The 13,796-nt window shown below is 35.1% G+C and overlaps 1 protein-coding gene across 1 annotated transcript; it reads right to left on the bottom strand.

Annotated features, from left to right (window-relative positions):
• Window positions 1–957: 957 nt before the first annotated feature.
• LOC115442928 (putative inorganic phosphate cotransporter) lies at window positions 958–13,792 on the bottom strand. Its single transcript, XM_030168135.2, has 11 exons — window positions 13,661–13,792; window positions 9,674–9,798; window positions 6,901–7,080; window positions 6,167–6,305; window positions 5,205–5,422; window positions 4,705–4,854; window positions 4,283–4,415; window positions 3,754–3,878; window positions 3,301–3,420; window positions 2,412–2,547; window positions 958–1,071 (listed from the first exon to the last, which is right to left on the bottom strand). Exons 1-11 carry the CDS (start codon window positions 13,695–13,697, stop codon window positions 1,034–1,036), a joined length of 1,401 nt encoding a protein of 466 aa, XP_030023995.2. The 5' UTR covers window positions 13,698–13,792; the 3' UTR covers window positions 958–1,033.
• Window positions 13,793–13,796: the final 4 nt, after the last annotated feature.

Below are 13,796 nucleotides of genomic sequence, written 5' to 3' on the forward strand. Positions count from 1 at the left end.
TAACAGATGAGGTATTTTTTATTAAAGTAATTAACAAGAAGAGACCAAGGCATGGTAGTAAGGAAAGAAGGGTGAGATGAGAAAAATGTTAGTCAAGCCTTTTGGTTTTCACGGAGGGAAATGGCTACAAAAAATATACTTTTGGGTATAAACGATTATAATTAATATCAAATAAATGTAACAGACTTTACGGATGACCAACACCTCAGTCCGTTCCGTGACTACAAAGGCTGCAAAGACTTGGAAACTTCAGGAGAAAATTATAATATAAAAACCGAGATAAAATCCGCAAAATAATTTTATTTAAAGTCATAATATTTAATACTAAACTGGAAAATCTTTATAACTTCTGTTTTTGCAGGATATAAAGTAGTCTATATATAATAGCACTCAGGAGGAATATAACTTACTATCGAGAGAGATCAAACAAACAAACAAATTTTCATCTTTACGTGTTATTATTTTTATTATCTCCAAAACGCAGAGCGGAGGTGCTAGTGCCAAAAATTTCGCCGAATTTATATCCTAGTTTATTAAGTAAAGCTAGATCAGACACAAATTCAAATCCTGTTTACGTCAATGTATTTTTTCTAGTCAAAAGATGTACATTTAAGTTGTCGGATAGACCAGGGATTTGAATAAAATACTTCACGCATCATGTAGAAGAGCTTATATTCTTTTATATGTACCTGTACTGCCACTAGTCTAAAGAGGCGATGGTGATTTTTTTATGTAGATTTTATGTACTCTAATTTTTATTTCAGTCACTGGTCTATTTTTAAGACATGCAGTGAATTGTGTTCGCAATAGAAAGTTGTTTCTTTATGTTAGTTTGCGATGTTGTAGACAAATATAATACCTAGTCACTACTTCAAAAAAGTAAGGGTAATCCTTTTAAGCGAGTATTCAAGCGTTTAAAAATCTATATAAATAGGTAATTGAATAAAAGTAATAAAATATTTTATTATAATTTATTGTAAAATTAATAACTATCAGGTACAAAAATAACAAAACAGTATCACCTATGATAAATTTATATCGCTTTTTCTGTTCTCGATTCTGGTGGCGCTTCTGAAACAAGAAAAAATATATTCACAAATAAAAAGGTTTAAGACGCTATTTACGAGTTTGTGTACTAACTCTACCAATTATAATTTTTCAAACAAAAATCGAAGCTCCTCACAATTATTAGGGCAAAAAGTTGTCTAAATTGATAAAGTATCAGTCGTTTTCATCTTATTATTTTCTTTGAAGACATATTGGGTTCGCTTTTGAAATGTTCTCGTATTTTCCCTTATTTGAGCTCTGTAATTTCTCTGATATGAAATACAAAGGGAGTAATTGTTTTGAAAGAAAAGTTATTATCATAATAAATGCTTTGGGGGTCGATAAGAAAGGATGTCGAGGCGATGAATGTTGTGTAGGGCTATGTTGACAACCGAATAAAGACGAAAGTAATATTGATAAGGAGACTAACGTTGACAACCGACTCAAAGACGAAAGTAATATTGATAAGGAAAGATGCCGTGACCTCCTCTCCAGGTCGAAAATGTGACATCGAGCACAAAGAAAGGCCTTGTTCCTGTAATTTTACAGGTGAGCCAGCAAATTGTAATCGTGTTTTATTTTTTATTGCTTTTAATGACGAAACGAGCTTGCCGTTCGCCTGATGGTAATCAATACGACTGCCCATAAACAGTAGAAATACCATACAAAGTATTTTCTGGTATTCCACTGCGCTCGTCATCCTTAAACATGAGATGTCTTATTTCGTCCAGTAGTTATGCTGGCTACTTGTATTTGTAGTTGCTGGCTATTTGGCTATCGAGTAAGCTAAAGATGCTCTTTATGGGAATAATGTACTTCACAGTATACGTAATATTTGTTCCGGGGAATCGGTGGAGATATTTTAAATTTATTACGTTTTTATCCGCACACGGCAAAGTAACCCATTGGGGTTATTGGGTGTATTGGAACCTGATAATAAATAGAAAAAAAATTATCTAGACTATCAACTGACGAGAGATTGTCCTACGCTAGTCGAAAGAATTTTGCCGGCCTGTTTGAAACCAGATACACACAAACTAATTCCAGAACGCGACACTTTTACAGAGTCCACTCTGGCAGGTTTTAAAATGGTAGCCATGTTGCATTTAGTAACTTTGAAATAGAAGGTGCTTCATGGCACAACAGAATTGTACTTCTCTAATGCTTACCCCAATACACGGTAATTACTCTACCTATGGTTTAATTCTTAAAATCGTGCCCGATATCGCGATAGGCTTGCTCTCTATCACATCATGGAATACTACACTCTTCTCCCTATCTCTTCGGATATGTAGTCATGATGTGTGTGTCAGAAGAACTTGCATACAGGTACTTGTAAAGACCTACTTATCTAAATGTCTCACCGATAGATTCGCTGCTGCTGGCCTCGTCGTTCCATCTCTGTCTCTCGCTGGTTCCACATATGAGGTAGAACGTGTTGCCAATGATGTAAAGACCAGATGCCACGTAGAACACTTTCCTCCATTCCCCAGGGTCCGACTGTAAGAAGTTTTACGATATTACTGTCACAGTCGCTTAGCGTTGTATAAGTTTTTTGTCTTCAGGGCTTGTAATATACGTTTATTTTTATTATTATTCGAAATATACCAAACCTATTATTCGAATGTTTATTCTGTAATGTTATGCATTGTTTAATATTATTATACGTAACTGATAATAGTTCGTAGATGTATGTTTGTGCTTCTAGTTAAATTTTATTAATATTTTTAAATTTTCGAAAAGTTCGAATAGTGACCATTATTCGAATAACAAGCCCAACATTTTGATGTAAGACTTCGTTATAATATAATTACGATAATAACTTATTATAATGTATCAGGTTAACATAATATTATAATGACCTCCTTTAGAAAGCCTAGCTTTGTAATTAAATTTTCTACTGGTGTTGTTTCTGTTAGATAGCCGTGACTCGTGGATACCATCAGCAGCTTGTTCGTTTCGTCATTCAGTTATATCAAAAAAACTACAAAATGTTATAATATTATATTCAGAAAGAACTAAATCGAAATAAATAGGACTATAGTTTATTAGACATTACAGTGAAGTGAGTTTGTAATACAATGTTTTTTAGCAATTTCGCTATAATCTTTGGACACGTATTTACCTTTAGGTTAGAGACCTTTTCTCGTTATTAAATTGTGTAAAGAACTCAAACAGCTTGGACCAGTAGTTACTAATACAGGTTTTTTATAAATTAATCCTTATGGCTAGTTAGGATAAGATTCTACTTACCTCGTCTTTTAAAATGGCGCCTGCAGCGAGGGGTGCGATGATGGAGATAATGTTGGCTATGCAGTTGGTGATGCCCATCAGAGTGCCCGCGAAGTCGGGAGCCATGTCAATGTGGACTAACTGTTAATAAAATATATATTTTAATTCGGCAGAAGGAGGTAACAAAGAAATCTTCTGCTACTAAATGCCTATTTCTTCTCTTTAAATGTATATAGTGTATCCACTAGGTATTCCATTGGCAGTATGGATGTGCTGGAATAACGAAAACAGTAATCATTTGCGTTTAGAACACCATTATTAAAGACAACAGGCATCACTCCATCAGCATTCCGGCCTGTAATTTCGTTTAAGAATTCTTAAATTTAAAGGAAGGCGAAAACTACGTTTAGAAAAACTGGTGGAATAGTCAATTATTTGAAAGAGGAAATATTCGTAATATCCAACAATACTTACCATGAAACCAGTAAGATGACCAGCGTTCAGACCCACTACGATAGTGAGCAGCACGACAGCGGCAGTCACGTTACCAGCAGGTGAATATGACAGACCAATCAGAGCTATCGCAGGACCGAACAGACCTGAGCAAATATATTTAAATCGATTATAGACCTTATCACTGACTTCATCGGCAATTAACGGCATCGTCACCTGCGTCTAAATTAGCGGCATAAGAATTCTATAGGGTTAATGAATTAGTGATTTTTTTTGTTCAGAGATCACGTTTATGTATAAAAATTCACAGAAGTTATCTGTGGTATTTCTACTATTTTTATCAGACGCTTACAATTCTATTACTAGTTGCGTCGTTTTTCATTTATTTATTTAATTTCTGTTTGATTAATTTCGTTTGCGGGATGCTGACAAATTAGTTTTCTCTGAGACTCGCCGAGCTTCACTGCTCGGTGTCATAAAATGCGTGCCACTGCTGATCCTGGCTTACAGGAGTTGTAGTGATAGGTGTGAGGGCGGGAAAGTCTCTTACCTATAGAATTGTTCAGTTTTCTGGTAGTAGTGATGGTGAGATAGTTCTTCTTGAGGACGTAGTCGGAGAAGAAACCGAACGGGAAACTTAGCAAGTACATGGCCAAGTACGGTAGTGCTGACATCACACCGTTCTGAAAATATATCCCAGAACATTATTAAAATCATTTTGGGATTTTGTTCTATGATGTGATAGGGTGTGAGCCTCTCAGCATGTTATCATTATGTTGTAATATAAGGCGATTGTGAGATTTGTTCATCATAACCCTTCTCATAAGTTATAATTGTCTGACTTGACAAATTAAAAAATACTTGGTTTCTGAAATTACACTATCTATACCAAGGGTACATACAAATAAATAAAATTCACGGTAGAATTAAGAATTTATTATTTTTGAAGAGTCTCGTGTATATTTAACTTACAGATTTTATGTCAACTCCCAGAACTTGGTTGAGGTACGAAGGCATTTCAGTCATGAGGGTCCAGAAGCCCCAGCCTTGGCAGCAGTGCACGAATATCAGCGACAGGAACGGCAGCGAGGTTAAGATCGACTTCCATGGTGTTTTCAATTTCTTAAAAAGTAAAAGAATTTAAAATTTTCCTAGAAATATATTATTTTATTAGTATTTATAGAATATAATATAGGTAAAACTATTTAGATTAAATAATTATCTGATTGTAAGATACCGCATTATAGTTTCTATGTGAATATCGATAAAAATATTAATACATTGTCGATAGTAAAATAAAACCCCCAAAACAATTCGTTCCGATTACTTGCATTCAAGGGTCACCCATTACAATTATTTTAAATATTTCGGCATAATTACAACTCAACGTTATACATAATAAGCGACATTATAAATTACATTGTATTTATCGAGACCAATAGATTCTCTGCCTGGATAAAAAAATCACTCACCCTTGTTTTACCAACATGGCCCAATGAAGTCTGAATGTACAGCTTCTCTTCAGCGCTGATCATGCCCGAAGTTTCGGGGGAAGCAGACCCCACGAACACATAGAACGCGGTCCAGATCGCTCCGAGGGCTCCGTTGACGTAAAATATCACGGGCCAGCCCCAGTATTGAGCTATAAACCCTGATGCTATGAGCTGCAATGCAGTACCCAACTGACCACCTAAGAAGAGTTTATATGTTTAGAAAAGATATATTCTTCTACTCCTAAGTTTTGACTTAATTCGTCTTTTTTATGTCATCTTTCATACAAATTTAGCACGCTAAGTTTCATATTTAAATATAAGGACAAAGCAAGTTTTAGGAAAAGATTCTGGATTTTTTTTAGTGTCTTATAGACACTGACCTCCATGAATTTAGCATAAATAAGAGATTAGAAAGGGCTACAGTACATTTTACAATGCTCGTCTCCGTAAGATGTTTGAAGGTACATCTGAGTATGCCCCAATGATTGCACTGGAAGAGTATTGCTTTTTAGAGACGTAAATCGTGCTTAGAAGGCATGAGATAAAGGAGGGTCAGTCATTGACAGAAGGTGTTTGACTAAGTTTCCCCAAATATTTTCCTTATTAATCTAACACACAATATTTATGCATGTGTTATTGTTATCTTCTAAATTGAGGAAAATCTATATTTTTAATAATAATTTCCTCTTAGGTTAGGTCTAAGAGAAGCAGGTATGGGTTGTGAACATAAAATCCCTGGGTCATTCCCAAATCGGTAAAAGTTGAGTGTGGATTTTTCTTACATCATTTACTCGGAATTAGCCGGGTTTGACGTCAAAAGCTAATGGTTCGTGGTAACAAGAAAACCAAAACTAAACTAAATCCTTTATGAGACTTCCGTGCAATATTGTTACCGAATCAACATTAGCATAATGATTAATAATTTAATAACCTGTACATACCAGCATATATTATGGTTCCCAGTCTACTCTTCTCTTCTATGGGCACCCACTTTCCAATCAAATTATGCATTGACGGATAGATAAAACCTTGCGATAAACCTTGAAGGACGCGGCAAGCGCAAACTGCTTGCCAACCACCCTGTAAGGCAAAGAAATTGTAACCCAGGTGGAACTCCCGAGGTAGTAGTACCTTTTTACAAATAACAACGAGAAGTAATAGGTTGCTGTGCAACTAGAGAATACAGGAAGACTAAAATATATCCTTCCCTCTTTCAAATACTTATTCGTTAAAGGCAGTTCTAACAGCACAATATGGTATAAAAGCTGAATGCGAGAGATATTTTTATTTTACAATATTAAAAAAAAGAGTAATAAATAACAATATACAATTTTAAACTCTGTGGGATATATTTTGAGTCCAATATGAAATGTGGGAATATTGCACGCATTTAACGTTTTTATAGCGGCTTGTGTTGTTAATTAAATCTTTTTAAGCTGGACCGAGCGCTCTGCTGTCACGTACTTCAACCCTTTTGTTTTTATTACTTATTTTATACCTTTTTAAAAACAATTAAGCTATCTCTGACTTCGTGCCTACGTTTGCTTACATAAAATTATATTGGCTTCAAGTATCTATTCATTTACTGTTAAATTCTCTTGGTGAACTTTTCTGTTAATTTTTATACTTCGCTGATGAATTTTTTTTTTTGCGCTTTAATCATAAAAATACTTACATAGTGAGCGGCGATGGGTATACACAACGAAACAATGGAGTTAATTCCGATGGACACTGTGACGAGGATCTTCCCCCCGAACCTGGCGGCCATCTCCCCGCCAGGGATCTGGAGTATCACATACCCCCAGAAAAACGAGGACAGGATCACGCTCTGAGTCTGCATGCTCCAGTCGAATGCCTAGAAGAAGAAAATATGAGCATTTCCATATAAGCATAATTATGAGGGTAAATAGGCTCAAGAAAACCAATCCGGCCATGCTGCTCTAATTTGGAAAACATGAAGCAAATAAATAATGTGAAACAAGTCTTTGATGAGAACATCATCATGAGTTTTGGGAGGTTATAGGATATATTTCTGGACAGTGACCACCATGGTATAATTTCGGCATAGCAGCTTGTCCCGACTAGTAGCTTTCCGGGGCTACACCGAGACCATCTAATAAGACAGATTACCAAAACTTGAAACATTATTGAAAAAGCGTCTCTCATTTGTTAAAATATTTAGGCTTCCTTGTATTTAACACTTGGTCTAATATAGTCAAGAAATAGTAGTACAGTTTTTGTTGAGAAACAATTATCTTGAATAATATGCTCATTAAATTACATCAGGTGTACTCAAATTTTTAGAAACTGTGATTTATTATTTGGAAACTATCTTAAACACTTGTACTTTAAATTCGAGATTATCTAGCTTCTGACATGACGTAGCAGTTAAGACATGATACGGAACATTACCAATATCTAATCATATTTATTGAGACACGTGCACTCTTCAAGTGGAGCCTTGGTTCAGACTTCAGAGTCTCTGACATATCATGTCCGATTAATTTGGAATTTGAATATCTGAAAAATATCTTGAATACTAGTACTGGTCGTCTCAATTCGTATCTGAGACCTAATCAGCTGGCTTCTATCGAAAACGTAAATTAACATCTACCCGCAATTAAAGAAAACTCATATTTAAAAACTGAATTTTGTCCTCGTAAAACATTCTCATCTTTATCAATTCTGATTGTGTTTTTGCGACCGATCCTGATCTATGAATTAATATAATATTAATTAGAGATCTCAGAGAAAAACATAAATTATTAAAACGGCTTGAGATTAAGGAAAGCCTTCCTTTACAATTTAGTTAAGAACTTGAAGACGAAACATTTGAAATTTTAATCTAGTTGAGGAAAGATTAAACCGCACGCGAAAAAATTGAAATGCCTTCCTCTTGTTGCAACAAGGAAAATTGCACGATGAGCTAGCCTATATCAGTATCTGTGCAGATAGCACCGTTATTTTCGCTGCCGAGCAGTTGTCACTATTGTGTTGCGATTTGAAGGACATTGTACCCAGCGTTTTTGCGTTATTTTATTGATATGAAGAACGCAGTACCATGAAAAACATTTCGGCAGTTGTCAGTTAAGAAGATGCAGAACAGAATTCAGGAACAAATATCTGAAGCTATTGTTAGGCTATTAACTCCTGACAACTGTACCAAAAAAATATATAAATTACTATAATAATAAAAGAAAACTGTAAATTATTACTTCGAGATTTTAGTTCGACAATAGATTTTTTTCAATATAAACTCATTGATATCACTGAATAAACTTAATTTTATATAAACATAAATGTTTTATGCACTTCGAAGGTAAAATCTGGCCTAGCGCAAGTCAGCAGATTTCGCTTATGTGAAATGAAATGTATGGTGGACTAAAGCGTATACTCTCTTAGTAGTAGAAGAGGCCAGTGCTCAGCAGTAGGCAGTATAAGGTTGTATTACTTATGTATTAAGTACCAAATTCGTCAAACACTTTATTTAAACAGTGTCAAGGGCGGAAAGGCCTATCGATCTATTGTATAAAATACAGCACGTAATTTCACATACATTAAAAATAAATTATATTTTGTAGCGTATATATTATTACTGAACGTTATAATTGGTTTCCAGTGCTTTTTTATCGAGCAACGGTGTTGAAATGTTTTTTATTTATAATTTAAAGGTATTTTATATACCTTACCGTATTGTATATACCTTAGTGGTCAAATTGACAACTAATATCTGATGTCTCACAGTGACGAGGACAGTTCAATATAATATGTAGTCATTTTTTATTTTTGGCATTTTCTATTACGCGAGCAATTTCTTTTACGGTTAAAGAACTTTATTATCTCATAAGAATTCGATTCACTTACATGAGATACAAACAAAATAAAATAAGTTTATATGTATAGGCTACGAGTACAGGTGTTTGTATAATATCTATAATACATATGCGTAAACATTAATGGGTACAATTCTATAAACTACATTAATTACAATTAATCACAATATTTAAAACTATGAAGGTAGTTCTAAATCGGTGGGACGATGATGATGATGATGCAGTTATGATTATAAATCAAGATACTACACAAGATACAATACTACGAATCTATTATTTAGTGTACTGGGCAGAAGTCCATGATCACGAGACGGACAATATCCATAAGTATCTTAAGCAGGCCTCTTACCAGTGGCGAAGGTTTCAAAAGGTAACCCAAAACATAAAAAAATGCCTAGTTAACATATCGCGGACAATTTAACCGACAACAAACACTAAGACAAACGTAAATAAACCGAAAAGGGAAGCCGGTAACAATGGGCTTGTATGGACGTTTCGTCTCTGCCCATTACACTCTAATGTAAACTTTCTACCAACAATTCTATGTTCTTTGAAAAAAAAATCCAATTAAACATCTCCTTTGAAGTAGGTTAATAAGACGTCTAGTATACTTACGTTCTCATTAGATTTATCTGTCATGGCCACAATCGCCATGCTGATGTTGACTCTCATGCCGTACACCAGCACCATGGCGATGAACAGCATCAGGGTCTGCAGATGCCTGATGCCGAGGAGTGCATCTGTGGACAACAGGAATTTTATAGTAGTTGACCAATAAGCTGATATGTATGTTGACTTATCGTATGGTAAATCATTGACAAGAGGATTTTCTTTATATGAATTTTGAGGGTGTGTGGAGTCTACCAATCTCCATTAGGCCAGTGTGGTGGACTAAGGCCTAATTCCTCTCAGTAGTAGAGGAAGCCCATGTCCAGTAGCAGTATTCTCTCATAGTGGGACATCGAGATGCCTTCAAATCGCATCAGACTCACGACACAATAAGACAGCAACGTGCCATTAATATTTCGTTCTCATACTGTGTTAGTGAGTTGATGCAACTAAATTGCATAGCTAATGAACAGTTATACCAATAAATGACAATAACAATGTTCATAATATACATGATACAAAAACAATTTTATCTAAATGAGATAATATGAAGAAGTCCATCTTCAGATAAGCTGGTCTCGTGATAGCCTAAGGTTGATGAACGCGCCCAAAACTCGTGGAGTTTGTTAAAGATCTTATCATGTAATCTGGGATTAGATTCCGCGAAAACTACAAAGGAAGAGTTCTGATGATCCTACAAATTGGCTTTACCTTGATATGTCGATTAAGATAAGTGTAGGCTTTGTTTTCAAAAACAACGTCAGTGGGCAGGTTTTTACATACAAATTAATGTTTTGACAAGCAGACTTTTTTGTAAGCCACACTTGCCTATAAATATTATCAACCATGTTATCCGATTCCTACAGGCCAGCATAATTGTATCGATTACCAGGGGGTAATCATCTCTCGTCAGTCGACATGCATTTGAATGTTACTCCACTACAAGTGTAGTGGGGTCACTTGGCCCAGCACGTTTAAAAAAAAATACCATGTTGAGCTTTCATTTATTTAGTTAGAAGTACATTGTACTGTGTTCTTTAGAGAAACATTTATTTAGGCTTACAACCATACAGACAGTCAATTTCGCCAACATATAATGCATAAAGCCATCGTAAAGTCGACGACAAATTGACAACCCCATTTCTATAGTGTTGAATCGATAATCATTGGTACATGATTATAGGTTTGTCATTCAGTAGTACACACTAATGCTTTTTATCCTTGAAGGGGTAAGCAGAAGCGCAACTGGTGTACCCACTTTTCGACATGCGTATGCCATATCGGGTACTAATTCCAAGCTCCGGGTTGATACTGAGTAGAGAAACATAATATCACATAAGACTTTTTTAACACGGGATCGAACCCAACTACGCTTATAATTATGTATAATACTATGATAAAACATTGGTATTTTTAAACCTTTATAAAAATATAATTTCTAAATTCCATTGGGAGATTTGTTTGCCGAAATGATTAAGGAAATGAAAATATTTTTATAACTTTTTATAGATTAAATCACCCGGAAAGAGGTTTAAATTCCGCTGGGACATCCTAAATAAACAAAATTTGTTTTTATATTGAATTAATTATTCTTATCAGTCTTACTCTTACTTATTAAAATGCGAATGTTTGTAAAGATTTTTGGATGTTTGTTAGAAGTGAAAACAGATATTTTAACAGGCTCCAAAGGAATTCAGCATACAGACCATGCCCTAAGTTAACATATTATGGCTTTCTTTTAGTTCTAGAAAAGTTAATATTCTGGGACATTATTTCAGGTGTATTTTGAGGATATAAACTCCGATCAAGTTGCCACAATCCATATTGTACTAAATTGTACATACGATGTTATGTTTTAAACGATCCAGTTCTTTTGTTTATCGAACGGTGATGGGAGTAGCAAGCTACTCCCCTTTTTTTTGGGGGGAAATCACTTTAAGATCCCGCATTAGTCCGAATAATCAAAGCGGGTATGTCGAGGTTACCAGCATGCTTTGTACATCGGCGTATCGACTAAAACCTCTCCATAGCCTTCATCGATACATTAGAGGTGGTTTCGAGGTACCATAAGGTACCTCAAATGTCTACTGGAAGAACCTCAGCGGTATAATGTGTAAACAGTCCGTCGGTACATTGAACTCGGCTGGCGTCCACAACAACGGCGAAGACTCCACACCAATTTCTCCCGTTTATGGATGGACATACCGCCTCGAGTGTATGTCTTATAACCCTGATGGGATCTGATTAGTAGTCTTGTTCGACAAGTAGGGTTGACTGTGGCGACATTCTTTTAGGCCCCCGTCCACAGGGTTGAAGCTACTCGCTTGTTGGTGAGCCTACTTAAAAGCAATTACTCAGTATTACGATGGCCTACACTTGGCGTATTTGACAAATATTTGCGTATTTCGGACAAAGTAATATCGACTTTGTGTTATTTATGAACAAAGTTGTCGTTGCTAAATAACGCAAATATTCGCTCAAATACACCAAATGTGCATTCATTACATATTAGCACAGCACCTACTACGTAATATCACTTTATGACACTTACACCTCACACCATGATCACAGTTGTTACGTTTGCTTAATAACATTCTTTACAATAAATAACCTCTCAACACAATGGAGCACAAGCTGTTAGGAGGTAAAACTAAACAATGAGCGTATTTATTCAGTTGGTTACTGACTTACAAGATACCTACGTAGAAAGTCTACAAGGTCATTAGACATCAGTGGTACGCGGTGCATTCATCTTTTTTTTATTGAATAACGAGACGAGCTTGTCGTTCGCGTGATGGTAAGCGATACGACCGCCCGTAAACAGAAGAAACACCATCCAACACCTTTTATTACAAAGTATTGTTTGGTGTTCCGCTGCGCTCGCCATCCTGTGTCATGAGATGTTAGATCTTATTGTGTCCACCAGTTACATCTTTACGGCTACCTGGCATTAAGTAGTAAATCATAAAGTATAACATTGAAATAAAACTATTTTTCGGATTTTATCGCGGGTTTTTTTCTCCTGAATTTTCCGTCGTTTTACGTCCCTTCAGGTAGTGGTTTAGGTGACTCGGGTTTTCGGGTCCAATCGTATTCTTTACTATTTTAGTTTACCACACAATTATAGAACGAAACATCAAACCAGAATCACGATAGAATAGTTTTGCGTCTGCTGTAAAAATATATGAAAATAATGAAATTTTAGTTACTTAAATATTATTTTTTTATCTATTTTGCTTTACTCTTGAAAAATAATCCGACAGACGTTGACCCGAAAGACATATGCAGCATTGTGCGACTTTAAAAAAGCTACAAGTCAGCTTTACGTTTAAAACATGGGTTAAAAGAATGCCAGACTTAATATTTGAAGCGAAATTACTTCACAAAATATTTTATGTTAAATTTTTTAAATTCAACCTCAACGGGTCGAATTAAAAATAACCGTGTTCTGAAATATGCAGAAACACATTATTATTAAAGTATTTAAATATTTTAAATAAATTATTTTTCTTGGTAAGGATAATAACCACATTGAACTTGATAATAGCGACTCTGTTAACCAAAATGGGTAGCATTGAAAGACGTACGTTCTAAAGTTGTCTGTTCGGATTTTTGTCATGTATAGTATATATAGTCAGGTGTATATTCCGTGGTTAGTGGTGAGCATTTGTAACTACCGAGTCTAGTCAATGACTAATCTTAAAGTACTGCTTTAAAACAGTAGTAAACATTACAATTGTAAATGACTCCTTACATATTATAAAACAATTACAAAAAACAACTTTTTGTTTTTGTACACCCTCGCCGTATCTTCTGTCTGAATGCGACAAACTTAAAAACCACTGAATGTATTATTGTCATTATCATTCATGGAAAATTGGCGTATTATATTATGCTCAACTATTCGTGAGAAGCCGGCGTGGGTCATTAGTTAATTATAAAAATCGTTGAATTTCAAATTCTAGTTCAGTAAAAATGTTCACAACGACTCACCAGGCTTTTTTGCAGTCAATTTTTCTGTTAAACTCATTTTATTATCACTTTTTTTAATTCAAACTTTGTTTCTAACACGCCGCCACACAGAGCGGCTGCAAACGATAGATTTATCACGATTAGGTCGTTTCAGGCT

Source organism: Manduca sexta, chromosome 14, assembly GCF_014839805.1.
Source record: "Manduca sexta isolate Smith_Timp_Sample1 chromosome 14, JHU_Msex_v1.0, whole genome shotgun sequence".
Classification (NCBI taxonomy): domain Eukaryota; kingdom Metazoa; phylum Arthropoda; class Insecta; order Lepidoptera; family Sphingidae; genus Manduca; species Manduca sexta.

Bases quoted from the DNA above. Each gene is read 5' to 3' on its own strand.
- LOC115442928 (XM_030168135.2), bottom strand. From the start codon at position 13,697: ATGAGTTTAACAGAAAAATTGACTGCAAAAAAGCCTG. The intron at 5,423-6,166 runs GTATGTACAGGT...AACTCTTCTTAG, and splicing joins GGGAACCATAATATATGCTG to GTGGTCAGTTGGGTACTGCA. The intron at 1,072-2,411 runs GTGAGACATTTA...TTCTTGTTTCAG, and splicing joins CAGCAGCAGCGAATCTATCG to AAGCGCCACCAGAATCGAGA.